At 45.5% G+C, this 26,701-nt stretch overlaps 1 protein-coding gene across 1 annotated transcript; it reads left to right on the forward strand.

Annotated features, from left to right (window-relative positions):
* The first annotated feature begins 1,386 nt into the window (after window positions 1-1,386).
* Window positions 1,387-3,800, forward strand: LOC124658902 (uncharacterized protein At4g15970-like). Its single transcript, XM_047196897.1, has 3 exons — window positions 1,387-1,617; window positions 2,649-3,020; window positions 3,116-3,800. The coding sequence occupies exons 1-3, from the start codon at window positions 1,387-1,389 to the stop codon at window positions 3,602-3,604; spliced, it is 1,092 nt and encodes a 363-aa protein (XP_047052853.1). The 3' UTR covers window positions 3,605-3,800.
* The last annotated feature ends 22,901 nt before the right edge of the window (window positions 3,801-26,701 follow it).

Consider the following 26,701-nt stretch of genomic DNA (forward strand, 5'->3'; position numbering starts at 1 on the left):
ATGATTCAATAAACATTCAAATTCGAAATTGCTCAAATTAAAAATGTTTGGATTCAAAAATTGTTTAAATTTAAAAAATGTTAAGATTTTGAAAAATATTACTCTAGCCCCTGACGGGCCAGTCTGACACAGTAATTTTTTGGATTGAAAAACAAAACAGAAAAATAGGTACCAATCTCATGGGCTGAGCCCACAAAACGGCCCAGGGCCAGGGGATGCTAACGGGGTGAAGTCCAGCCCATATCCTTTGTAAGTGGCCCATATCCAGCGATCGAGCCCATTAAGCCTCCCATCACGGGGTTTGAGCACGGAGTACGGGCGCGGTTCCAGAGCTCAACTGCGCAGAGACGAAGACGGCGCGACCATCCCGTCTCCCATTATTTTCCCAACGCGTGGTCTCGAGGTCAAAGCCGCCGCCCTCCTCCGGTAACACGCCGTCACTACTGGCCGCCGGCGCCGCCGCCACCTCATCCGCCCCGGTAATTGCCGGCTCCCTCTCGACTCTCAAGTTAATTTACCGTCATTGCGGGTCGTTTGACGAAACTGCGTCGAGTTCGTGAGGATTAAAATTAGTAAATGGAAGGCAGTAGATCAGTGTGGTTAACTGAATAATTGTTGCATGCAGCCGCGCGATTATGGTGTTTTCGCAAGGCATTTCTAGTCATGCACTTGTGGCAACTAATTGAGATCGAAAATATATCCATGATCGCCTCTCCTATATATTATGTCTGTTCTGCAGAGGAGTAGATAATACTGTATTTGGGAACATTTTCGTAAACAAAAATTGACAACTACTTCATACTATTAATAAACTAGGCCTTTCAGTAAAATAGTTTCATGGCGTAATTTTTGTAACTGTATTCACAACCACATTCTCGCGAAGTAATGGTCAAATTTGCATGTTGAAAACACACTGTTGAGTAAAAAAATGTTACGGATGAGCTTCTTGCTATGGTACTAAAAAAAAATGTTTGGCTTTACGGATGGGGATGGACATGGGTGTGATATTTGTAGTGGACATGGTAAGTGAACCAAAAGTTTGCCCAAAATTTGGTTGATCCATTGGCACAGAACAAAACCATTTGCTTGCACATTTGGACAGCATATTCGTTTCCGTTCTGCCACTCCCACTATCAATTCCTTCATTCTTCAGGCTCACAAATTCCCACATATATACCTTAATCCACACCATCAGAACAAGTCTAGTCGTTATAGCAAATCTTTATGATTACATCCCAACTCCATCAACTTAATCTGTAGCATTACGTCCCATAACTTAATCTGCAGCACTACAGCAAAAAGGCCATTTATGATGCCAGCTTGCCAAGTGCTATATATATATGGTGTACCGCTACTAGCAGAAGCTGCACCTTGCCATACCAAAACATGGCACTCTTCTCTAATGATGATGTAGCCCATTATCAGATTAGGAACAGCAAGAACATGACTTCCAAGGTGAGAGGAGACACGAGCAAGCTCCTGCCAGTCACCTCCTTCTTTCTCGGCGCAGCGTTGACAGCGGCAGTCGTCTTCCTCAATGCTACTATGGATGTGAACTGGCGGCCCCCGGCCCTGGCCGCATGGGGCAATGGTGCTCAGTCGGCCCCTAAACCCAAGGTCAGTTATCCTCTGCTTGTTGTTTTGTGACTATGACTGTCAGGTTAATTTTCTTGTCGAATACTTTATTTTCTTATTTTACCCTCATTCTCTTCCTTCACTTCACTGCATACATTGTTTATTTGTCATAACGCATCAAAAGGTAGAAATAAAAAGTTGATCATGTACACATAACTGCAATACTGTTGAGCAGAGCTAAATTATCTAACCATGCGTTATGATTTATGAAGACTGAAGATCGAGTATCCTCTTTTTGGAAACGAAAGCGTTGAGAAAATTTAAACAGAAGAGAAAAAATAGTCTAACTAGTTACTGAAAAATGGGCCATCTTTGCTCTTCTCCTGGACTCTTACCCGCTACCTCCGTTTTGATGAATAAGGAACACAAACTTTGACCGAAAAAATTGAGCAATAAAATCTTGATTATATTTTACGTGATTAGTATCGTTTGATTCATATTGAAAATCACTTTCTAATTATGTTAATTTTATACCAAAAACTTCTATATATTTGGAAAAATTATTGATCAAAGAAAAAAAAACATGAAAAACAAGGATGCCTATTCATCGGAATGGAGGGAGTATATCTCCATTCTCCAGTTCTCCACACAGTGAAATAATAAGAAGTTCATGACGAATATAATGCTGCAGCCATGTTTTCAGCAGCAATTTATCTTAACATTGAATTTCTATAGCCAAATTTCTTTCATTTATTTTCTAAAGCCGAATGACACATGCTGATGTTAATTTTCCAACATTAATTGGCTCCGCCTAAGCCTCCTCTAGCTTTGTAGTATTCGAATCCCAAAAGCCTTACAGCTGAATTTGGCTTGTTGAGGCAACGAATATGCTAGCCTCTCAAAAGAGCTTCGTGACAAAATGGTTTGGGTGATCAGATAAAAGATTGTGCATGGGTTTCTAGCGCCAAAATCCAATGCTCAGTTAACCATGCATATTTGCAGAATCATGAACTAAGATCACATTATTTGCAGAATCTGAATTCTCAACGTAACCATCTTTCTTCCCTGCGCAGGCCAAACCATATGCTAAGCTTGCAGAGGTGCTGAAGAACGCGTCGATGGAGGACGGCACGGTGATCATGACGTCCATCAACCGGGCGTACGCAGAGCCGGGGTCCCTCCTGGACCTCTTCCTGGAGAGCTTCCGTCTCGGCGAGGGCACGGCGCACTTGCTGGACCACGTCCTCATCGTGGCCGTCGACCCCGGCGCGCTCCGTCGGTGCCGGTCGGTGCACCGCCACTGCTACCTCCTCCGCCGCTCCCCGGGCGCCGTCGACTACAGCGACGAGAAGCACTTCATGACCAAGGACTACCTGGACATGATGTGGGGCAGGAACCGGTTCCAGCAGACCATCCTCGAGCTCGGCTTCAACTTCCTCTTCACGGTACGTGCAAGTTCACCGACGGGCGATGGCCGGTGCGATGTAGTGATAGTATGCAAGCGAATGAATGAACTAATATGTGTTTGGTGTTTGATCAGGACATCGACATCATGTGGTTCCGGAACCCGCTGCGGCACATCGCGATCACGTCGGACGTCGCGATAGCGAGCGACGTCTTCAACGGCGACCCAGAGAGCATGGGGAACCTCCCCAACGGGGGGTTCCTGTACGTGCGGGCGGCGAACCGGACGGTGGAGTTCTACCGGCGGTGGAGGCGCGCGCGGCGGAGGTTCCCGGAGGGCACCAACGAGCAGGAGATCCTGGGCCGGGCGCAGGGGGAGCTGAGCCGGAGCGCCGGCGTGCGGATGCAGTTCCTGGACACGGCGCACTGCGGCGGCTTCTGCCAGCTGAGCGGCGACATGGGCAGGGTGTGCACGCTGCACGCCAACTGCTGCACGGGCCTTGCCAACAAGGTGCACGACCTCAGGAACGTGCTCAGGGACTGGAGGAACTACACGGCGGCGCCGCCCGAGGACAGGCGCCGGGGAGGGTTCCGCTGGACCAAGCCCGGCAGGTGCATCCACTGACAGAGCGAGCCACTGATCAGCAGGTGTGGTACAAGTCATCACTCGCAACGTAGTCACCGTTGATTAGTTTGCACGTAGTATTTCTGCGTGGGCAATGGCCAGTTTTATCCAGGTGAGAATGTGAGATTAAGTTACAAACATGTTACTAGCATTATTGGGCAACATTGGATGCTTGTGTTCCCTGATAGGCATTGTAAAAGAAATGTTATCTTGCTTGTATTGGCTCACGGTTCACATTTATAAGTGTCTGAATTGTGAATTATGTTTGACTATATTAGAGTAGCCACGACACGCAGCCTCACCATCTCGCCACTAGTAGGAAAAAGCTTACCTGTAGCATGTTAAATTAGACCATCAGTCGTAGAATCTGGCGCATGACTATTACCTCGCCAGTGGTAAGGATCTAATAATCGTGGAGGCCATTGAAAAGCGACTAGTAAGCCTGTTAGTTGTCGCGTGCTTCCGCCGCCGCTTCTACTAACCTAGTAGTCACGTGCCGGTCACGCGCGACTAGTAACGTGCTACATGCCTCATGCAGGCTGCGCCTGCTTCTAATTATGTATTAGTCACGTGCGTCGGCACGCGACTGGTATCCAGCCCGCCTCTACCAATTTTGATTCTTCGCTCAAACTTATTTCAGCAATTTTAACAGTTAAACACATATATATTGTTAGTATCTCTAGCCTCACTTTCATGAAAAAGAGGATGACACTAGGAGAGTTAGGGCAATTTTCGTTGGTTTATTTCTCACACATCTCACACAATGTCATACCAAACTGAGGGCACGGGGCTACAGATTTATAGCTGCTAGCCAGGCAGAATATGCTAGTCTAAAGATGCTAGTCTAAAGTTGCTAACTGCCAATACTTGATGTCTCTAAAAGCAGTCAAAGATCAAGGATGCTATCCTATCCTAACCACCTGTCCTTCACAAGGACCATGTGTGTGCTGCGGTTCTTCACAAGAACCATGTGCAGCAGCAGCTCCACAAAGAACAGAATACAATGACTTATTCATCATTCTCCCCCTAAGTCTTGTACGCCGTCTTGCGGGATCGCTGAGCCATCCCGATTCGGGAGCAGAGCTCGAGGAACTTGATCCTCCCAAGAGGCTTGGTGAGCAGATTTGTGGTGTTGACATAACTTGCCTTGATGACCCCTTCCTCCAAGCAGTCTTGGATGAAGTGATAGCTCAATCGAATGTGCTTGCTTCGTTCATGAAAAACGGGGTTCTTTGCCAGGGCCAGAGCAGACTTGCTGTCCACCAAGAGCTGCACTGGTCTAGTGTCTTGACCGAGGAGATCACCAAGCAGTCGAGCGAGCCAGAGTGCCTGAGTGCAAGCGGTGGAGGCCGATATGTACTCAGCCTCACAGCTAGACATGGCCACCACCTGCTGCTTGACCGACTGCCAGCTCACGAGGCACTTGCCGAGGAAGACGAGGATCTCGCTCGTGCTCTTGCTGGTGTCGATGTCGCCGGCGTGGTCGTTGTCGCTGTACCCGACGAAGTGCGCCACCCCAGGACACCTAGGGTAGTGGAGGCCATGGTCGGGAGTCCCCGCAATGTAGCGGATGATCCTCTTCACAGCCTGCAGGTGCTCCATCATCGGTCACTCCATGAACCGACTAACGTAGCCGACGGAGAAGGCCAAGTCCGGCTGTGTGTGGGCGAGGTAGCGCAGGCTCCCCACAAGATGTCGGTATTGTGTGGCATCCACTTCCTCTGTCGTGTTGTCGCGGCTCAATTTCAGCCTCTCCTCCATCGGAGTGAGGGCTGGGTTGCACTCGGTGAGCCCAGCTAGCTCAACGATGCGCTTGGCGTAGGCGGTCTGCCGAAGCGTGATCCCGAAGTGGTCCTGGTGCACCTCGATCCCCAGATAGAAGGAGAGGAGCCCCAGATCACTCATCTGGAAGGTGGCCTTCATCTCTTCCTTGGACGCTGCCACCTCTGCATCCTTGATGTCGGTGATCACCAAGTCGTCGACATAGACGCCCACCAACAGGGTGTTTCCTCCACTCCCCCGTCGGTAGACGGCCGCCTCGTGCGGGCTTTGCTCGAAGCCCATTGCCTTCAGCGTGGAATCCAGCTTGGCATTCCACTCATGTGGTGCCTGCCGCATGCCATAGAGAGCCTTGCGCAGGCAGAGTACCTTGCCCTCCTGGCCGGGAGTCGCAAACCCCGGCGGCTGCTGCACGTAGACCTCCTCCTTCAAGTCGCTGTTGAGGAAGGCAGACTTGGCATCCATGTGATGGACGCGTGATGACCCACAAGTATAGGGGGTGTATCGTAGTACTTTCGATAAATAAGAGTGTCGAACCCAACGAGGAGCAGAAGGTGTTGATGAGCAGTTTCAATGAAGGATTCTCTGTAAACACTAGCAAACGGGTTTTCAGGGGTATTTGATATTGCAAATAAATAAAATGCGAGTAAATAAAAGGCGGCAATAATAATTGCAGCAAGTGGCCCAATCCTTTTTAGCACAAAGGAAAAGTTGGTTGTTCTACTTATATCGACCAAACGTTCCTGAGGACACACGAGAGGTTTTATGTCAAGTGCTTCCGCGTCGCATCCGTGAATAATCTCTATTGGTATGGTAAGTGTTGTGTGGGTGAACATATGCTAATGCACTACCCTTACTAGGATAATACATACTTATGATTAAACCCCTTGCAAGCATCCGCAACTACAAGAAGGTAATTAGGATAAAATCTAACCACAGCCTTAAACTCTGAGATCCTACGCTCCCTCGTGCAATGGTTTCCTAACGGGGGTTCAGGTTTCTGTCGCTCCGGCAACCCCGCAATTAGTAGCCAAATACACGATGCATTCCCCTAGGTCCATAAAGGCGAAGTATCATGTAGTCGACGTTCACATGATACCACTAGAAGAATAACACCACAACTTAAATATCATATCAATACATATTACTCACATAGCTCCACTACTAACACAAGACTTCTCCCATGTCCTCAAGAACTAAACGAACTACTCACGGGACAACATATGGAACATGATCAGTGGGTATATAATGATGAATAACAATCGGGACATAAACCTTAATCTGATGGTTTCACTCAATAGCATCAAATACAACAGGTAATCAATACCGGGAGAGTCTCCCCTTCGAAATATGCAAGGTACAACCCAAATAGTTACATCGGGACGAGGTGGAGACGGTGGTGATGATGGTTCTGATGGTGGAGTTGATGAGGATGATGATCACGATGAAGTCCAGCTCGATGGCGGTGGCGATGGCGACGATTTCCCCCTCCGGGAGGGAATTTCCCCCGGCAGATTCCTATCTACCGGAGAGATTTTCTCTCTCTGGTGTTTTCCGCCTCGTAGCGTGATACGTCTCAAATGTATCTATAATTTCTTATGTTCCATGCTACTTTTATGATGATACTCACATGTTTTATACACATTATATGTCATTATTATGCATTTTTCGGCACTAACCTATTGACGAGATGCCGAAGAGCCAGTTGCTGTTTTCTGCTGTTTTTTGTTTCAGAAATCCTAGTAAGGAAATATTCTCGGAATTGGACGAAATCAACCCCCAGGGGCTTATTTTTCCACGAAGCTTCCAGAAGACCGAGGGAGATACGAAGTGGATCCACGAGGCGACGACACGCCAGGGCGGCGCGGCCCAGGCCCTGGCCGCGCGGCCCTGTTGTGTGGGTCCCTCGTGATGCCTCCTGACCTGCCCTTCCGCCTACTTAAAGCATTCATCGCGAAACCCCCAGTACCGAGAGCCACGATACGGAAAACCTTCCAGAGACGCCGCCGCCGCCAATCCCATCTCGGGGGATTCAGGAGATCACCTCCGGCACCCTGCAGGAGAGGGGAATCATCTCCCGGAGGTCTCTTCATCGCCATGATCGCCTCCGGATCGATGTGTGAGTAGTCCACCCCTGGACTATGGGTCCATAGCAGTAGCTAGATGGTTGTCTTCTCCTCATTGTGCTATCATGTTAGATCTTGTGAGCTGCCTATCATGATCAAGATCATCTATTTGTAATCCTACATGTTGTGTTTGTTGGGATCCGATGAATATTGAATACTATGTCAAGTTGATTATCAATCTATCATATATGTTGTTTATGTTCTTGCATGCTCTCCGTTGCTAGTAGAGGCTCTGGCCAAGTTGATACTTGTGACTCCAAGAGGGAGTATTTATGCTCGATAGTGGGTTCATGCCTCCATTGAATGCAGGACGAGTGACGGAAAGTTCTAAGGTTGTGGATGTGCTTGTTGCCACTAGGGATAAAACATCGATGCTTTGTCTAAGAATATTTGTGTTGATTACATTACGCACCATACTTAATGCAATTATCTGTTGTTTGCAACTTAATACTGGAAGGGGTTCGGATGATAACTCTGAAGGTGGACTTTTTAGGCATAGATGCATGCTGGATAGCGGTCTATGTACTTTGTCGTAATGCCCCGATTAAATCTCATAGTACTCATCATGATATATGTATGTGCATTGTTATGCCTTCTTTATTTGTCAATTGCCCAACTGTAATTTGTTCACCCAACATCTGTTTATCTTATGGGAGAGACACCACTAGTGAACTATGGACCCCGGTCCAATTCTTTACATCTGAAATACAATCTACCGCAATTGTTCGTTATTGTTCTTCGCAAACAATCATCATCATCCACACTATACATCTAATCCTTTGTTTACAGCAAGCCGGTGAGATTGACAACCTCACAGTTACGTTGGGGCAAAGTACTTTGATTGTGTTGTGCAGGTTCCACGTTGGCGCCGGAATCCCTGGTGTTGCGCCGCACTACACTCCGCCACCAACAACCTTCACGTGCTTCCTTGACTCCTACTGGTTCGATAACCTTGGTTTCTTACTGAGGGAAAACTTGCTGATGTGTGCATCACACCTTCCTCTTGGGGTTCCCAACGGACGTGTGTCTTACACGCCATCAAGCTCTCTTTCTGGCGCCGTTGCCGGGGAGATCAAGACACGCTGCAAGGGGAGTCTCCCACATCCAATCTCTTTACTTTGTTTTTGTCTTGCTTTGTTTTACTTTATTTACTGCTTTGTTTGCTCTTATATCAAAAACACAAAAAAATTAGTTGCTAGTTTTACTTTATTTACTGTCTTGTTCTCTATATTGAAAACACAAAAAAAATAGTTCTGCATTTACTTTATTTACCTTTTTGTTTATTTCATCATGTTTCCTCCTAAGTACACTCTAAAAGACATACCGGTAGGACGAGGGTCTATAATTGGAAGAGATAATATAGAAGATTTTTTCACTCATGTTAGTACAGCTGAAGACTTTGAAAATAGACACTTGGTAGAACTTGCTCCTACTTATGAAATTGATGTTCCTTCTTTAGTACACACATGTTGGAAACTAAATTTGTTAATCTCAATCCTATAATTCAACACATGTTTCTCACACTCTGTGATATGAAGGAAGGTAATATTAAATATCATTTTCCTCTCAAGAAAGGTATGGAACACTTCCCTAGAAAGAGAATGAAGTTACCTTATGATACTATTATTAGAACAAATTATGATGTTGATGCTTCGTCTCTTGAAAATACTTGATACACACTTTCTACGCCTAGCTGAAAGGCGTTAAAGAAAAGCGCTTTGGGAGACAACCCATTATTTTACTTCTGCACTTTGTTTTATATTTGAGTCTTGGAAGTTGTTATTACTGTAGCAACCTCTCCTCATCTTTATTTTATTGCATTGTTGTGCCAAGTAAAGTCTTTGATAGTAAAGTCAATACTAGATTTGGATTACTGCGCAGAAACAGATTTCTTGCTGTCACGAATTTGAGTAGTAGTCTCTGTAGGTAACTCCGAAAAATCTGCCAATTTACGTGCGTGATCCTAAGATATGTACGCAACTTTCATTCAATTTGGACATTTTCATCTGAGCAAGTCTGGTGCCTCTAAAAAATTCGTCTTTACGGACTGTTCTGTTTTGACAGATTCTGCCTTTTATTTCACATTGCCTGTTTTGCTATGTTTGATGGATTTCTTTATTCCATTAACTTTCAGTAGCTTTGTGCAATGTCCAGAAGTGTTAAGAATATTTATGTCACCTCTGAATATATGAATTTTGCACTGACCCTCTAATGAGATTGTTTTGAGTTTGGTGTGGAGGAAGTTTTCAAGGGTCAAGAGAGGAGGATGATACAATATGATCAAGAAGAGTGAAAAGTCTAAGCTTGGGGATGCCCCTGTGGTTCATCCCTGCATATTTTAAGAAGACTCAAGCATCTAAGCTTGGGGATGCCCAAGGCATCCCTTCTTCATCGACAACTTATCAGGTCACCTCTAGTGAAACTATATTTTTATTCCGTCACATCTTATGTGCTTTACTTGGAGCGTCTCGTTTGTTTTTATTTTTGTTTTTGTTTGAATAAATTCGGATCCTAGCATTCTTTGTTTGGGAGAGAGACACGCTCCACTGTTTCGTATGAACACATATGTTCTTAGCTTTATCTTTAATGTTCATTGCGAAAGTTGAACTATTTCATTCATTATTATATGGTTGGAAATGGAAAATGCCGCATGTGGTAACTGGTATAATGTCTTGAATAATGTGATACTTGGCAATTGTTGTGCTCATATAGATCATGTTTAAGCTCTTGCATCATGTACCTTGTACCCATTAATGAAGAACTACATAGAGCTTGTTAAAATTTGGTTTGCATGATTGATCTCTAGAGTCTAGATATTTTCTGGTTAAGGTGTTTGAACAACAAGGAGACAATGTGAATTCTTATAATACTTAAAATATGTTCATATGTGAGTCTTGCTGCACCTTTTATACTTGAGTTTGCTTCAAACAACCTTGCTAGCCTAGCCTTGTATTGGGAGGAATTCTTCTCGTGCATCCAAATCCTTGAGCCGAAAACTATGCCACTTGTGTCCACCATACCTACCTACTACATGGTATTTCTCCATCATTCCAAAGTAAATTACTTGAGTGCTACCTTTAAATTTCTATCCTTTGTCTTTGCAATATATAGTTCATGGGAAAAGTAGCCTTAAAAACTATTGTGGTGAAGAATATGTACTTATGTGTCTTATTTCTTAATAAGTTGCTTGTTGAGCGGTAACCATGTTTCTGGGGACGCCATCAACTTTTACCTTTGTTGAATATCATGTGAGTTGCTATGCATGTTCGTCTTGTCTGAAGTAAGGGCGATTTTCATAATCATATGGTTTGAGTATTCATATTGTTAGAGAAGAACATTGGGCCGCTAACTAAAGCCATGATTCATGGTGGAAGTTTCAGTTTGGACAATTAATCCTCAATCTCTTATGAGAATTTTAACTGTTGTTAAATGCTTATGCATTAAAGAGGAGTCCATTATCTGTTATCTATGTTGTCCCGGTATGGATGTCTAAGTTGAGAATAATCAAAAGCGAGAAATCCAATGCGAACTTTCTCCTTAGACCTTTGTACAAGCGGCATAGAGGTACCCCTTTGTGACACTTGGTTGAAACATATGCTATGCAATGATAATCCATGTTAATCCAAGCTAATTAGGACAAGGTGCGAGCACTATTGGTATACTATACATGAGGCTTGCAACTTATAGGATATCTTATACATAACACATATGATTTATTACTACCGTTGACAAAATTGTTTCTATGTTTTCAAAATGAAAAGCTCTAGCACAAAAATAGTAATCCATGCTTCCCTCTGCGAAGGGCCTTTCTTCTACTTTATTGTTGAGTCAGTTTACCCATTCTTTCTATCCTAGAAGCAAACACTTGTATCAACTGTGTGCATTGATTCTTACATGTTTACCTATTGCACTTGTTATATTACTTTGTGTTGACAATTATCCATGAGATATACATGTTGAAGTTGAAAGCAACCGCTGAAACTTATATCTTCCTTTGTGTTGCTTCAATGCCTCTACTAAGAATTTATTGCTTTATGAGTAACTCTTATGCAAGTCTTATTGATGCTTGTCTTGAAAGTATTATTCATGAAAAGTCTTTGCTATATGATTCATTTGTTTACTCATTATCTTTGCCATTGCTTCGAATCGCTGCATTCATCTCATATGCTTTACAATAGTATGATCAAGATTATGATAGCATGTCACTTCAGAAATTATCTTTGTTATCGTTTACCTACTCGAGGGCGAGTAGGAACTAAGCTTGGGGATGCTTGATACGTCTCAAACGTATCTATAATTTCTTATGTTCTATGCTACTTTTATGATGATACTCACATGTTTTATACACATTATATGTCATTATTATGCATTTTCCGACACTAACCTATTGACGAGATGCCGAAGAGCAAGTTGATGTTTTCTGCTGTTTTTGGTTTCAGAAATCCTAGTAAGAAAATATTCTCGGAATTGGACGAAATCAACGCCCAGGGGCTTATTTTTCCACGAAGCTTCCAGAAGACCGAGGGAGATACGAAGTGGGGCCACGAGGCGACGACACGCCAGGGCGGCGCGGCCCAGGCCCTGGCCGCGCGGCCCTGTTGTGTGGGTCCCTCGTGACGCCTCCTGACCTGCCCTTCCGCCTACTTAAAGCCTTCGTCGCGAAACCCCCGCATGCGAGAGCCACGATACGGAAAACCTTCCGGAGACGCCGCCGCCGCCAATCCCATCTGGGGGATTCAGGAGATCGCCTCCGGCACCCGGCCGGAGAGGGGAATCATCTCCCGGAGGTCTCTTCATCGCCATGATCGCCTCCGGATCGATGTGTGAGTAGTCCACCCCTGGACTATGGGTCCATAGCAGTAGCTAGATGGTTGTCTTCTCCTCATTGTGCTATCATGTTAGATCTTGTGAGCTGCCTATCATGATCAAGATCATCTATTTGTAATCCTACATGTTGTGTTTGTTGGGATCCGATGAATATTGAATACTATGTCAAGTTGATTATCAATCTACCATATATGTTGTTTATGTTCTTGCATGCTCTCCGTTGCTAGTAGAGGCTCTGGCCAAGTTGATACTTGTGACTCCAAGAGGGAGTATTTATGCTCGATAGTGGGTTCATGCCTCCATTGAATGCGGGACGGTGATGAAAGTTCTAAGGTTGTGGATGTGCTGTTGCCACTAGGGATAAAACATCGATGCTTTGTCTAAGGATATTTGTGTTGATTACATTACGCACCATACTTAATGCAATTGTCTGTTGTTTGCAACTTAATACTGGAAGGGGTTCGGATGATAACTTGAAGGTGGACTTTTTAGGCATAGATGCATGCTTGGATAGCGGTCTATGTACTTTGTCGTAATGCCCTGATTAAATCTCATAGTACTCATCATGATATATGCATGTGCATTGTTATGCCTTCTTTATTTGTCAATTGCCCAAATGTAATTTGTTCACCCAACATCTGTTTATCTTATGGGAGAGACACCACTAGTGAACTGTGGACCCCGGTCCAATTCTTTACATCTGAAATACAATCTACGCAATTGTTCGTTACATGTTCTTCGCAAACAATCATCATCATCCACACTATACATCTAATCCTTTGTTTACGGCAAGCCGGTGAGATTGACAACCTCATCTGTTACGTTGGGGCAAAGTACTTTGATTGTGTTGTGCAGGTTCCACGTTGGCGCCGGAATCCCTGGTGTTGCGCCGCACTACACTCCGCCACCAACAACCTTCACGTGCTTCCTTGACTCCTACTGGTTCGATAACCTTGGTTTCTTACTGAGGGAAAACTTGCTGCTGTGCGCATCACACCTTCCTCTTGGGGTTCCCAACGGACGTGTGTCTTACACGCCATCAAGCTCTCTTTCTGGCGCCGTTGCCGGGGAGATCAAGACACGCTGCAAGGGGAGTCTCCCACATCCAATCTCTTTACTTTGTTTTTGTCTTGCTTTGTTTTACTTTATTTACTGCTTTGTTTGCTCTTATATCAAAAACACAAAAAAAATTAGTTGCTAGTTTTACTTTATTTACTGTCTTGTTCTCTATATTGGAAACACAAAATTTTTTTTTGCTAAACTGAATAAAAGATTGCTTTGAGAGGTGGCTGCTTTTGTCAACGAATAGGTACAAGTGTTTTTGTCATCTTCCATGCTAAACAAGTTTGAGAGCGGTTCCAAATATTTGGGCAAAGCCTCTTTTTATTCATGCTATTTATAAAACCGTGACACTCCTCCCATCCATTGCTTACACATACCATGGCTAGCCGAATCCTCGGGTGCCGACCAACAATCACAAACCATGGAGGAGTGCCACTTTCTTATACTTTCCTATTTTCTTCCCCTTTTGGAAGTTGTGGTCAAACCAGCTCTTCTTTTTTATATCTATCATTTTTTTATTGACAAGCGAGATGAAGCTCACGAGTCTTGCTCTACTTAGTAAAGTATGGAAGACGACAATAATAACTTTCACATCCTCATGAGCTAAAAACATAAACACAAAATGAGATGTAGTTGAAGGTTTTAAAGGTAGCACACGAAAATTTACTTGGAGTGGTGGTGAAATACCACATATAGGTAGATATGGTGGACACAAATGGCATGAGTATTTTGGTTGGGATTTGGATGCATGAGAAGTATTTCCTCTCAATACAGGCTTTTGGCAAGCAAGGCTAGGTAGCAAGCATATGAATATAAGTGAACAAGCAAATATACATGTATCAAAAAGCAATTCAAATAACTCATCTTGAAAGTACAAACGATCTTGATTTGAGAATACCAAGCTTTTGAGCCAATCAAGAAATAAAGAATATGAATAATATATCTGCATGTACCTTTTTCTTTTTTCTCTTCGATCTTCAAAATAATGTTGCTACTGACCAATAATAGATTTGCCAAAGCCAATAAGATGTATTCAATACTCCCGAAATGATACCAACACCAATTAGCAAGAATGATCACACCGCTGAAATTGCAAACTAAAATAAAGTGTGCATAAAGTAAATAAGAAGACTTCTCATTAATAATTCATATAGGCGACTCACACCAAGGGATACAATGAGACAAAATAAAAGAGCGATACCTCCAATCCGCAAACTATCCTATATGACAACTACTTTATTCATGATATGACTCGACTAAAAATAAAGATAAAGGTGATAGTGATACCGCGGCACTCCCCCAAACTCGGAACAAGCCAAGGGGATGCCTATACCGAAGACAATCACTCCTCAGGTGCCGGTGGTGGTGGTCTTGTGATGGGAATTGAGTAATATTCCAGCATTCTGCGAAGTCTGGTGTTCTCCTCGAGGGGTATATCCAACTCCTTCCTCAGAGCTCGATAATTATCACAAAACTCATCAACAACACGGACGGCTTCTTCAGCTGAAGGGACAGAGCATAGGTTCAGAATCAGCGACGTTGGTCCCTGCAAGTTATGAGAAAAGACACGTCCAATGTTAGTTGCCCTTGCAGCAATATGTCCCTCCTTCTTGATCTCGGCAACAAGCTCGGCATGGATCTTGTGAATAATGTGCACTTCACGCTCCGCCATCTGCCTGTACTCAAAGACTTCCTGCTCCAGCTTTTCTACCCTAGCTTCAAGATCACCCACTCCTTTAGGACCGTGGACATCTTCTATTTGCAAATTCCCATCCTTGAACAGCAACTCCTTGGGATGCATCATCAACTCGTTCAGGTACGGGTTGATGCCACCCATGAAGGGGCTATCTCCAGTTGATCCGGACGAAGACATGGCGGCACTAAACAACGAATATTCCTGGCAGAAACAGGTCGAAACAAAACGTGACGAGTACTCGAGATACAGACCTCGGAACTTCCTCGGGATTAAATAGCGAAAAGTTTCGCAATATAAGAGAAAGACTTGACGAAAATGGGGCGGAGACGGACTCCGGGTGGAAATAGACACCCCAGGCGCGGCCAAGGGTGGGCCCGCGCCTGGGCCATGTATGGCCACTCCGTTCGTCACCTCGACTCCGTTTTCATCTCGTAAATTCTTAAATATTCCGAAAACAACCGAAACTTACTTGGAAAAACAAAAGCAAACTTTCTCTTACCAGAACTGTTACCTATCCGAAACCGGACTCTGCAGACTGCTGCATTTGATCTTTAATGAATTCCTCCGGAGTCTTTACTTCAATAACATCAACGTCTCCATTAAAAGAATCTCCAGAAATGTAATGTTTGAGTCTTTGTCCATTCACCACTTGTGTTTTGTCATCCTTCAACGAAGAAATTTTTATTGCGCCGGAACGATATACATCCACAATGACATATGGACCTTCCCATTTCGAGAGTAATTTCTCTGCAAAAAATCTTAGACGAGATTTGTATAATAAAAACTTTTCACCTACATGGAATTCTCTCTTGAGAATCCTCCTATCATGCCACTGCTTCACTTTCTTTTTGAAAAGCCTAGCATTTTCATAAGCCTCGGTTCTCCATTCATCAAGAGAACTCAAATCAAGCAACCTTTTCTCAGCGGCTAATTTAAAATCTCTATTCAACTCTTTCACTGCCCAATGAGCTTTGTGTTCTAATTCTAAGGGCAAATGACAAGCTTTCCCATAAACCATCTTGTAAGGAGACATACCCATAGGATTTTTATAAGCGGTCCTATAGGCCCATAAAGCATCATTCAGCTTATCAGCCCAATTCTTCCTATATCTGTTGACAATATTTTTCAAAATAGACTTGATCTCTCTATTAGATAATTCTACATATCCACTAGTTTGGGGGTGATAAGCTGAAGCGATTCTATGGTTAACATCGTACTTAGCAAGTGTTTTTCTAAAACCACCGTGAATAAAATGAGAACCGCCATCGGTCATAAGATATCTAGGCACTCCGAATCTAGGAAAAATAATATCTTTAAGCATTTTTAACGAAGTCTCACCGTCGGCGCTACTTGTCGGTATGGCTTCTACCCATTTAGTAACATAATCAACATCAACTAGAATATGAGTGTAACCTTTTGACGGGGGAAAAGGATCCATAAAGTCAAAGCCCCAACAATCAAATGGTTCAAGAACAAGCGAATAATTCATAGGCATTTCATTGTGTCGAGAAATATTACCAACTCTTTGACATTCATCATAAGATAAAATAAATTCCCTTGCATCTTTAAAAAGAGTAGGCCAATAAAAACCTGATTGTAGAACCTTTTGCGCGGTCCTATCTCCAGTGTGATGCCCTCCATAAGCACTACTATGGCATTTCTTCAATATCTCTTATTGCTCAAATTCCGGAACACACCTTCTCATAATACCATCAACTCCTTCTTTATATAAATGTGGGTCATCCCAAAAATAATGCCTCAAGTCATAAATGAATTTCCTTCTCTGGTGAGCTGAAAATGTAGGAGGCAAATACTTCGAAACAATAAAGTTAACATAATCAGCATACCAAAGGCTTTGTGAAACTACCTTTATTGCAGTCAATTGTTCATTTGGAAAACTATCATTAACGGGAATAGGATCATCAGAAATATTTTCCAGCCTAGGCAAATTATCTGCAACAGGATTTTCAGCACCTTTTCTACTCCCTCTATACCAGTTTACTAGCCTCTTAGTGAATTTGGAAAAATGCTGAAAAATTAGGCTTAACTTGGCATTAAATTTTCCCCTTAACTAGGAATATCACATGTTCCCATGCTCCCTAGTCATGCGGTGGTGCCAATGCGTCCATGCATGCCGTTGTGGTTGGCCAAGTCTACTTTCGTAAGGTTGCATGCAAGCTGTGAAGAGTAACCGGCGTGGACCTCCAAATAATCATTTACCTCTCCTAATTAATCTCTCCATTTCACGAGAGAATTAGTGCACCTTTCTCATTTTTTCTCTTCCAATCAGAGTGCTTCTTGGTCGCAGCGCTGGGCAGAGTGAGCCCAATAAACCGGTATGGAGGGAGTATCAACAATATGCAAATCAAACTCTTGTAAAAGAAACACCCATCTAATAAGTCTCGGCTTCACGTATTTCTTTCCCATAAGGTACTTGATAGCCGCGTGATCCGTATGAATAGTAACTTTAGAATCAACAATATAAGGCCTAAGTTTATCACAAGCAAAAACAACAGCTAAAAACTCTTTCTCGGTAGTAGCATAATTCTTTTGCGCGGCATCAAGAGTTTTACTAGCATAATCACTAGCATCACACATAATTTCAAAAGGTCAATTCCAATCAGGTGGTTGAACAATAGGAGTAGTTGTTAAAGCTTTCTTTAAAGTTTCAAAGTCTTCCTTACAATCATCATCGAAAACAAAAGGGAAATCCTTTTGCAGAAGATTAGTAAGATGCTTTGAAATTTTAGAGAAATCTTTAATAAATCTTCTATAAAAACCAGCATGACCAAGAATACTACGAATACCTTTAACATCCCTGGGATAGGGCATCTTCTCAATTGCCTCCACTTTGGCTCGATCAACTTCAATACCTCTTTCAGAAATTTTATGCCCAAGAACAATTCCTTCATTAACCATAAAATGGCACTTCTCCCAATTAAGAACAAGATTAGTTTCTGTTGACGTCAGAAACCCCCTGGCGGGCAGAGACCGGCAACACAGTAGAGCCGGGAACAACTAGGGCTGCGGCTGGCCCCAGTCCCTCAGAGCGACGGCCCGCAAAGCCTCCTGGTCGCACGTCCGATGCTAATCGCAAGGGCGTGCCACCTGACCTATACCTGGTCGGGAAGGTGTGGATGATGCCTCGCTTAGTTTCCTGCATGGCATACACGTAAACATTAAATACGAGCCTCGATCGGCTCTCGGGTTATCCCGTGAATCGGCTCAAAGAGCCGATCCACCCATGATTCGAACAGGGTGTCCGAATATATGGTGGTCCCGCTTGATCAAGATAAAGCTAATGAGATCTACGACGATTTAGGGTTTTCACCGCATAATCGGATCATCCTACTCACGATTGGGCCTCGCGCTCGCGCACGGTGACCGTAAGCCGATCCTAGACAGGGCCTAAAAACCAACACGAGGTTGATCCCCGGAACATCCTTTCTAGGGCTAGCAAACGTCACCCTACACGCCGCTGGATCCTCCAACCCTTTGTAAGGCCTAACTATTGCGGATGTTAAACTAATCCTTGATGAACAAGGAGCAACCGTAACGGATCAGATCTACTAAACTATGATCAAGCGGGGTGCCGCCCCTACACCTAAGATAGGTGTAAGGGCGGCTAGATGTGCAAGGGTTGCATAACGAAAGCATGTAATTCGAAGAACAATGCTAACCCTAACATCTAAGATAACTACGTTGCTCGCCATCAAAAAGGCTTCAGCACGAGCAACGCATGAACAACGTGGGCAGGCTTGTGCTGCCTAGATCGCAAGATGCGATCTAGGCAGCATGGTGCTTACCGGAGAAACCCTCGAGACGAAGGAGTTGGCGATGCGCCGAGATTTGTTTGTGTTGAACGTTGGTTGTTGTTTATTCCATAAACCCTAGATACATATTTATAGTCCAAGGGACTTTCTAATTTAGGCGTGCACCTAACCGTGCACGGGTAAAACTCTAACTAACCGACACGCAATCTACTATGTTACAGATACAAGGGCAAACTAGCCCAAACTTTGCATGTAAGGCCGATTCACGTATTTCTTCTATATATATATTCTTCGAGTCCATCTCGATCGCGGCCCACCTCTGACTCGGTCAAATTCTGGTGATAACACATGCCCCCCTGGTTTTGGAAATGACATTTCCAAAATCATTATGCTCTTCTTTCGTCGGGTCATGTCGTGGCAGAGCAGAACTGCCGCAGAATCTCCCATCATTACGCCTCGCCTCCTGGGCTTCTCTGTACGAATTGACAATTTCGGCATCACGTCCTCGAGAACCGTCATGGCATTAAATCTCCACTACACTCTCTTTATTTATCTGTGCCAAACGGTTCACCACTCCATCCCCTTGCTCTGCTCTGTTCACCAAACCAAAAAACCCTCTTCCCCTGCAGCCATGTCTTCCTCTTCCTCCTCCGCTTCAAACCTCTCTCTCCAATCGTCGCCGAAGAACAAGGAAGAGTACGATCCCCGCTCCGGGGCGAACCCCATCTCCTCTGACAAGGAGAAGAAAGAAGGAGAAGCGGAGAGGACCAAGGCCTCCCCTCCGCCAGGCTTCCGCCGAAGAAGCGCTCCCGCATGTGGGCGGACAGCGAGGACGACGACGACGACGAGGAAGAAGAAGACGAGGAGGAGGAAGATGATTCCTCCTCCTCCGCTGGATATCCTCCAACGAAGCGCTTCCGCAGCTGGGCGGATAGCGAGGATGATGATGATGACGAGGAGGAGGAGGAAGCTCCAGCCGACGGCTGGGGCAGCAACGGCGAGGAGCTTCTTGGGAGCAGCGCCGACGACCTCGACGACGGCGATGATGAGGACAGCGACGACTAGTAGAGTAGGACCAGCAGTAGTAGTGCACTAGGCAACGGATCCCTCTTTTGAGAGCCATCGGCTCTTCTTGTAAAGCCGCTCCTTTGAATTAATGAGAATTGTTCTTTCAATTTCTCCTTCCATTAATCCAATTTCCATCCTTCCGCTTGCCACACCAAGACCGATAGCAACGAATCGGATTATTATTTTTTCTTGACCGTAGTATTTTGCAATCCCGCAGCCGATGACTGTTCATCGGCTAATTTGAGAAACCAGTCTCCTTCCTTTTCTTGCAGCACCAGCACGGTCCAAACCTCGTACAAGACGACGGCTTTTCCTTCCCAGCTCTTCCCTGAGAAGATCATGATGCAGTGTCAGCCAATGCAACTCCAATCGGCTCTCAAAAATAGAGCACCTCTCCAGTTAGTGGCCCTCCGAGCTTTAGTCAAGGCGAGAAAGGTAGCGAAATAGCCAATCATGTCGCCATTGACCTCACGTCACAATGCAGAGCCAGCCGATTCCAATAAAATCGGCTCCCCAGAGCAGAGAACCTTCAGGGTGAGCTGCCCCCCGAGCTTCTTCAGTTCTTCCTGCACCTTGCCGGCCAGATCGGCTCCTTTCCTTCGGTGGATCTGACGCAACCCATCCTTAGCCTGATCTGCATGTCCATGCTGCTCTTGGCAGTGTTCTTGAAGAGAGGATCTGAGCCATTAAACCACTCCATTGAGGAGTCCTTCCATTAGAGTCTCTCTTCGTGGCCCACTTCCTGCTCCATTGATCCTCTGATTATAACCGTCATACCTCTTGAGTCGATGGCCATGCATCGGCTTTTATATACTTAAGTCGATGTCTGCTGCATCGGCTGCGCTTAAAATTTGTCAAAAAAATTTGGATTTTTACGGCCGATTTATGCATCGGCCCCCATACTTTAATACCCCTCACCAAAGGATGAGACACTTCTACTGCATATCCTCGTGTTTTGTCCACCTGGGTGCCCCCCCGAGCCGATTCTTTCAAAGGACTTGATGGTATCGGCTCTGTCAGATTAAATGTTGAACCCAAGCAGGATGGATGGTGAGGATAATTTTGGCCGATTGCTGGAATCGGCCTCCACGTTGCTTGCTTGGTGAAGGTTTTGTACTGTCCCTTCATAAATTTTTTGGGGCCGATCACAAGGATCAGCCTCACCACGTTTGCTCATTGACGTGCTCTTGCTACTCGTTCAGGCCGGTAGATAAAACCAGCCCAATCTCTGATTTTATCATGTTGGTGCGCTTGATGTCGTCCACCTTGAGTGCATCGTGTAATCGTGGAGCACTAAGCTTTGTCGGAAGAACGAGCACCATGTTTGTGCCAGCCGATGTTTCATCATCGGCTTTCCTTTGCTTGGGGCGCCACTCCATTTTCCGTGGACGACCCTCTTCATCCAGGGTTCGCCGAACCTTCGCAGCCGCATCAGGCCTTGCCTTCCTCAATGTATGCAAGTATAACCTCTCGGCTTCCTCCAGGCCGCGCAATCGCTGAACCCTGCGTTTCTGGGAACGGCTGAGTCCATCAGGGCACCACCTTGGACGATGGTACCTGTCTTCTTCTTCTCCCTCGTCTTCTGAATCTTCGAGATCTTTCAACCGAGGGGACTCAGCGCGTTTGCTTTGTGGCGGGAGAGGCCCTAGGCGCTTGAACACGGACACATTGGATGTCTCCTTCTTCTTCTGGTTGCATTCTGGGCAGTTGCCGATTGTGGGCAATCGGCTCATTCCTGAATCCCAGCAGTGTCTGAAGAAGGGACAGTCCCAGTGCCTATCCTCGTCGACTCGCTCCCCCAACTTATCCTTGGCACGGCGCACGTGCTCCTCCTCCTCACGATCATGCCGACGACGTCTCCTGTCGTCCCTAGCCAGACGATCTTCTTCATCATCGTCGTTGTATCGCCGGCGTTGGTCATACTGACTCACATACTTGTTGAGGAGGTGATCAGAGAGAGGTCGTTGATACCTTATGTTTTTCACCTCTCCCTCTCGTGACGTAGCGCTTGCCGTCTTGGCGGAGCCGATCGCGTGGAGCGGCTTCCTCTCGTATCTTTGCTATGAGAGCAGCTGCCCTCATCTCCGTCCTTACCGCAGTGGTGTCCCGGTCCTACCATGTTGATATTGTACGAGAAATCCGGCTGGCACCCTCCATGGTAAGTGTACTCCACCATGTTTACGGCGGGGAAGGGGTGTGTGTCGACCTTCATGGCGTATTGGTTGAAAATCAACCGTCCGTTTTCTATCGCCATTTGGATCTGCTGCCGCCACACCCTGCAGTCGTTGGTGGTGTGGGTGAACGTGTTATGCCACTTGCAGTATGGCTTTCCGTTCAGCTCTTGCACCGTGGGAATCTTGTGGCCTTCGGGTACCTTTATATGCTTCTCCGTGAGTAAGAGATCAAAAATCTGCTCAGTCTTGGTCACGTCGAAGTCGAACCCTTTTGGAGGGCCTTGTGGCTTCACCCATTTGCAGGTCACGGGGCCTGTCGCCCGCGTCCATTCAGCCACTGCTACCTCTCGATCTCCCGCAGTACCTTCATCCTCGTCTGCCTCAACCAGGGTCACCGCACGCTTGAATTTGTCCTGGTAAACATCTGGGTGACGCTGCTCATATGCCGACGCCTTCGCACCATGTGCGCCAATGAAGGGTAGTCCGCTTGGGAGGCCACGTCCTTAATCGATGATGAGAGACCCACCACCGCCAACTCGATCGCTTCCTTTTCACTTACATGAGCCGAAAAGCATCGGTTCCTAATGGTCCCGAAGCGCTGGACGTATTCCGACACTCGTCTCCCCGCGCTTCGTCGTACTTGTGCTAGATCGGCAATACCGACATCGGAAGCCTCCGAGTGATACTCGCTCATGGAACTGCTCTTCCAATCGCTTCCAAGTCCGGATGCGGTTCGGTGGCATCGATGTATACCACCCGAAAGCCGATCCTGTGAGGGACTCGTGCGAAGAACCTCACACGCAACTCGTCCGATGCTGAGATCGTGCCCGACTTGTGCCAAATATCGGCTCACATGCTCGATGGAGCTGGAACCATCTGATCCACTAAACTTTGTGAAGTCCGGGAGCCGATATTTGGGTGGTAGCGGGATCAGTTCGTAGTCGTTGGGGTACGGCTTGGTGTAGCCGAACGTCTTCCTTTTCGGCATCATGCCGAACCGATCTTTCAGGATTGCACAAATCTGATCCGCCGTGATGGCTGAAGGTGTCGAACCCCGAAGATTCGCCGGGGTGGCATACTTAACCAGCCATGCTTGCTTTTCCGGTTCTAAGCCAACTCGCAGGAGCTGGGCTTTGGAGGTTTGTCGGAGTGGCGTACTTAGCTAGCCACGATTGCTTCTCATGATCGGCTCCCGACGTTCCTCCCCGCCGTTCCGGAGGCCCCCGATGTTGCAGCCCGGTTCGAGAGCGCCCGGGTGTTGCGGTGCCAGTACGTATGCGCACGCGTATCCGTGCGGGATCTCCTTGGGCGCCTCAGGTAGGAATTGGTAGTCACTAGGATCACCACCAATCTTGTAGACGACGTATGCCGATGAGCTCGGCAGTTCCGGTGCTGCCCATGCGAACGGGCCGGGGCTGGAGTGGCATCTCTCCTTTGAAAGTCCCCGCAGCTGGTCCCGACGGAGAATACCGGTGGCTCATGATTTCCTGGACCACGCGCAGAGCGACACGCTCCAAAGTGTTCACCGGACTCTCGAGTGGCGGTGCAGCGAATGAGCCACCATGTAGTTGATTTCCTGCCGCAGCCGACCTGGTGCGTTCTTCCGACGGGCGGACAGGTCCACTCCATCGAGTGCGCCTTCGGGTGTGAAACCCTTCCACCCGACGCCATGGGAGCGGGTTCGGTGGAAAGAGCCGATGAGTTCGGCTTCGAGGGTTGCCTTGATCTCGTCATGTTTCTTCTTGAGCTCATCGAGCAGATCCTCGTACTTGACCGGAGTGCCTTCCGCCATCTCGGATGTAGATGGCGATGTGGTGGATGTCGAAGGTTGTCCCACCGGGCGTGCGCGAATGTGTTGACGTCGAAACCCCCCGGCGGGCGCAGACGGGCAACACGAGTAGAGCCGGGAACAACTAGGGCTGCGGCTGGCCCCGGTCCCTCGCAGCGACGGCCCGCAAAGCCTCCTCGGTCGCACGTCCGATGCTAATCGCAAGGGCGTGCCACCCGACCTATACCTGGTCGGGAAGGTGTGGATGATGCCTCGCTTAGTTTCTCGCATGGCATACACGTAAACATTAAATACGAGCCTCGATCGGCTCTCAGGTTATCCTGTGAATCGGCTCAAAGAGCCGATCCACCCATGATTCGAACAGGGTGTCCGAATATATGGTGGTCCTGCTTGATCAAGATAAAGCTAATGAGATCTACGACGATTTAGGGTTTTCACCGCATAATCGGATCATCCTACTCACGATTGGGCCTCGCGCTCGCGCACGGTGACCGTAAGCCGATCCTAGACAGGGCCTAAAAACCAACACGAGGTTGATCCCCGGAACATCCTTTCTAGGGCTAGCAAACGTCACCCTACACGCCGCCGGATCCTCCAACCCTTTGTAAGGCCTAACTATTGCGGATGTTAAACTAATCCTTGATGAACAAGGAGCAACCGTAACGGATCAGATCTACTAAACTATGATCAAGCGGGTGCCGCCCCTACACCTAAGATAGGTGTAAGGGCGGCTAGATGTGCAAGGGTTGCATAACGAAAGCATGTAATTCGAAGAACAATGCTAACCCTAACACATCTAAGATAACTACGTTGCTCGCCATCAAAAAGGCTTCAAGCACGAGCAACGCATGAACAACGTGGGCGAGCTTGTGCTGCCTAGATCGCAAGATGCGATCTAGGCAGCATGGTGCTTACCGGAGAAACCCTCGAGACGAAGGAGTTGGCGATGCGCCGAGATTTGTTTGTGTTGAACGTTGGTTGTTGTTTATTCCATAAACCCTAGATACATATTTATAGTCCAAGGGACTTTCTAATTTAGGCGTGCACCTAACCGTGCACGGGTAAAACTCTAACTAACCGACACGCAATCTACTATGTTACAGATACAAGGGCAAACTAGCCCAAACTTTGCATGTAAGGCCGATTCACGTATTTCTTCTATATATATATTCTTCGAGTCCATCTCGATCGCGGCCCACCTCTGACTCGGTCAAATTCTGGTGATAACAGTTTCTTCACATCTCTGCAAAACTTTATCAAGATTGTGCAAACAATTATCAAAGGAGGTTCCATAGACGGAGAAATCGTCCATGAATACCTCCACAATTTCTTCACAAAAACCATGAAAAATAGCAGACATGCATCTTTGAAATGTAGCAGGAGCATTGCACAAACCAAAAGGCATACGTCTATAAGCATAAGTTCCATAAGGACAAGTAAAAGTGGTTTTCTCCTGATCTTGCGCTTTAACCGCAATTTGAGAAAACCCAGAATAACCATCAAGAAAACAAAAGTGATTCTTTTTAGACAACCTTTCTAGCATTTGATCAATAAAAGGCAAAGGATAATGATCCTTCTTAGTAACTGTTGATTTTTCTGAAATCAATGCACATTCTATAACCAACAATAATTCGCTGAGGAATAAGCTCATCATTATCGTTCGGAACGACAGTAACACATCCTTTCTTAGGAACACAATGCACATGACTAACCCATCTACTATCAGTAATAGGATAAAGGGGATAAATGATGCCAGCTTCAAGGAGTTTTAATACCTCATTTCTTACCACTTCCTTCATCTAAGGAATTAAACGGCGTTGATGTTCCACTACTGGATTTGCATCGGGCTCCAAATTAATAGAATGCTGACATATAGTTGGAGAAATTCCCTTCAAGTCATCAAGAGTATATCCCATAGCTGCACGATGCTTCCTTAATACTTTCAATAATCTTTCTTCTTCATATCCTGAAAGTTTAGAGCTAATAATAATAGGATATATTTTCTTATCATCTATATAAGCATATTTAAGATCCTCAGGTAAAGGCTTTAAATCAAAAACTGGATCCTCTTTAGGAGGCATAGTGGTACCCAAATCCTCCACAGGTAGATCGTGTTTAAGTATCTCCGGTTGACGAAGAAATATATCATCGATCTCATTTCTTTCCTACATAAAAACATCACTCGCGTGCTCCTCCATATATTGTTGCAAGGCATTGTTAGGAGCAAGAGCAATAGAAGCAAGCTGTTCAACTTTAAAATCTTCATTAGGTAAATCGACTTCCAAAGGAACTTTACTAAACTTGGAAAAATTAAACTCATAAGACTCTCCATTAAATTTAGTATGAATTTTCTCTTTCCTGTAGTCTATAATAGCACCGCAAGTGTTCAAGAAAGGTCTACCAAATATAATAGGGCAATACTTACTAGAAGCCTTCCCAAGCACAAGAAAATCAGCGGGATATTTAACCTTACCACATAAGACTTCCACATCTCTCACAATACCAATTGGATAAACAATTTCCCTGTTGGCGAGCTGAATAGCCACATCAATATCTTCCAGTTCACACGGTCCAATTTCATGCATAATCTCCTTGTAAAGATCATAAGGGATAGCACTGGAGCTCGCTCCAATATCACATAATCCATAATAGCAATGATCACCTATTTTGACAGAAAGCATAGGAACACTACCCTTTCGACGCTTATTAGGATGCGAAAAAATATTAGAAGCATCTTCACAAAAAATAATATGTTTATCTTCTACATTTTTAGTAACAAGTTCTTTTACTATTGCTACTGCAG

The sequence above is a fragment of the Lolium rigidum genome, chromosome 6, assembly GCF_022539505.1.
Source record: "Lolium rigidum isolate FL_2022 chromosome 6, APGP_CSIRO_Lrig_0.1, whole genome shotgun sequence".
Taxonomy (NCBI): Eukaryota; Viridiplantae; Streptophyta; class Magnoliopsida; order Poales; family Poaceae; genus Lolium; species Lolium rigidum.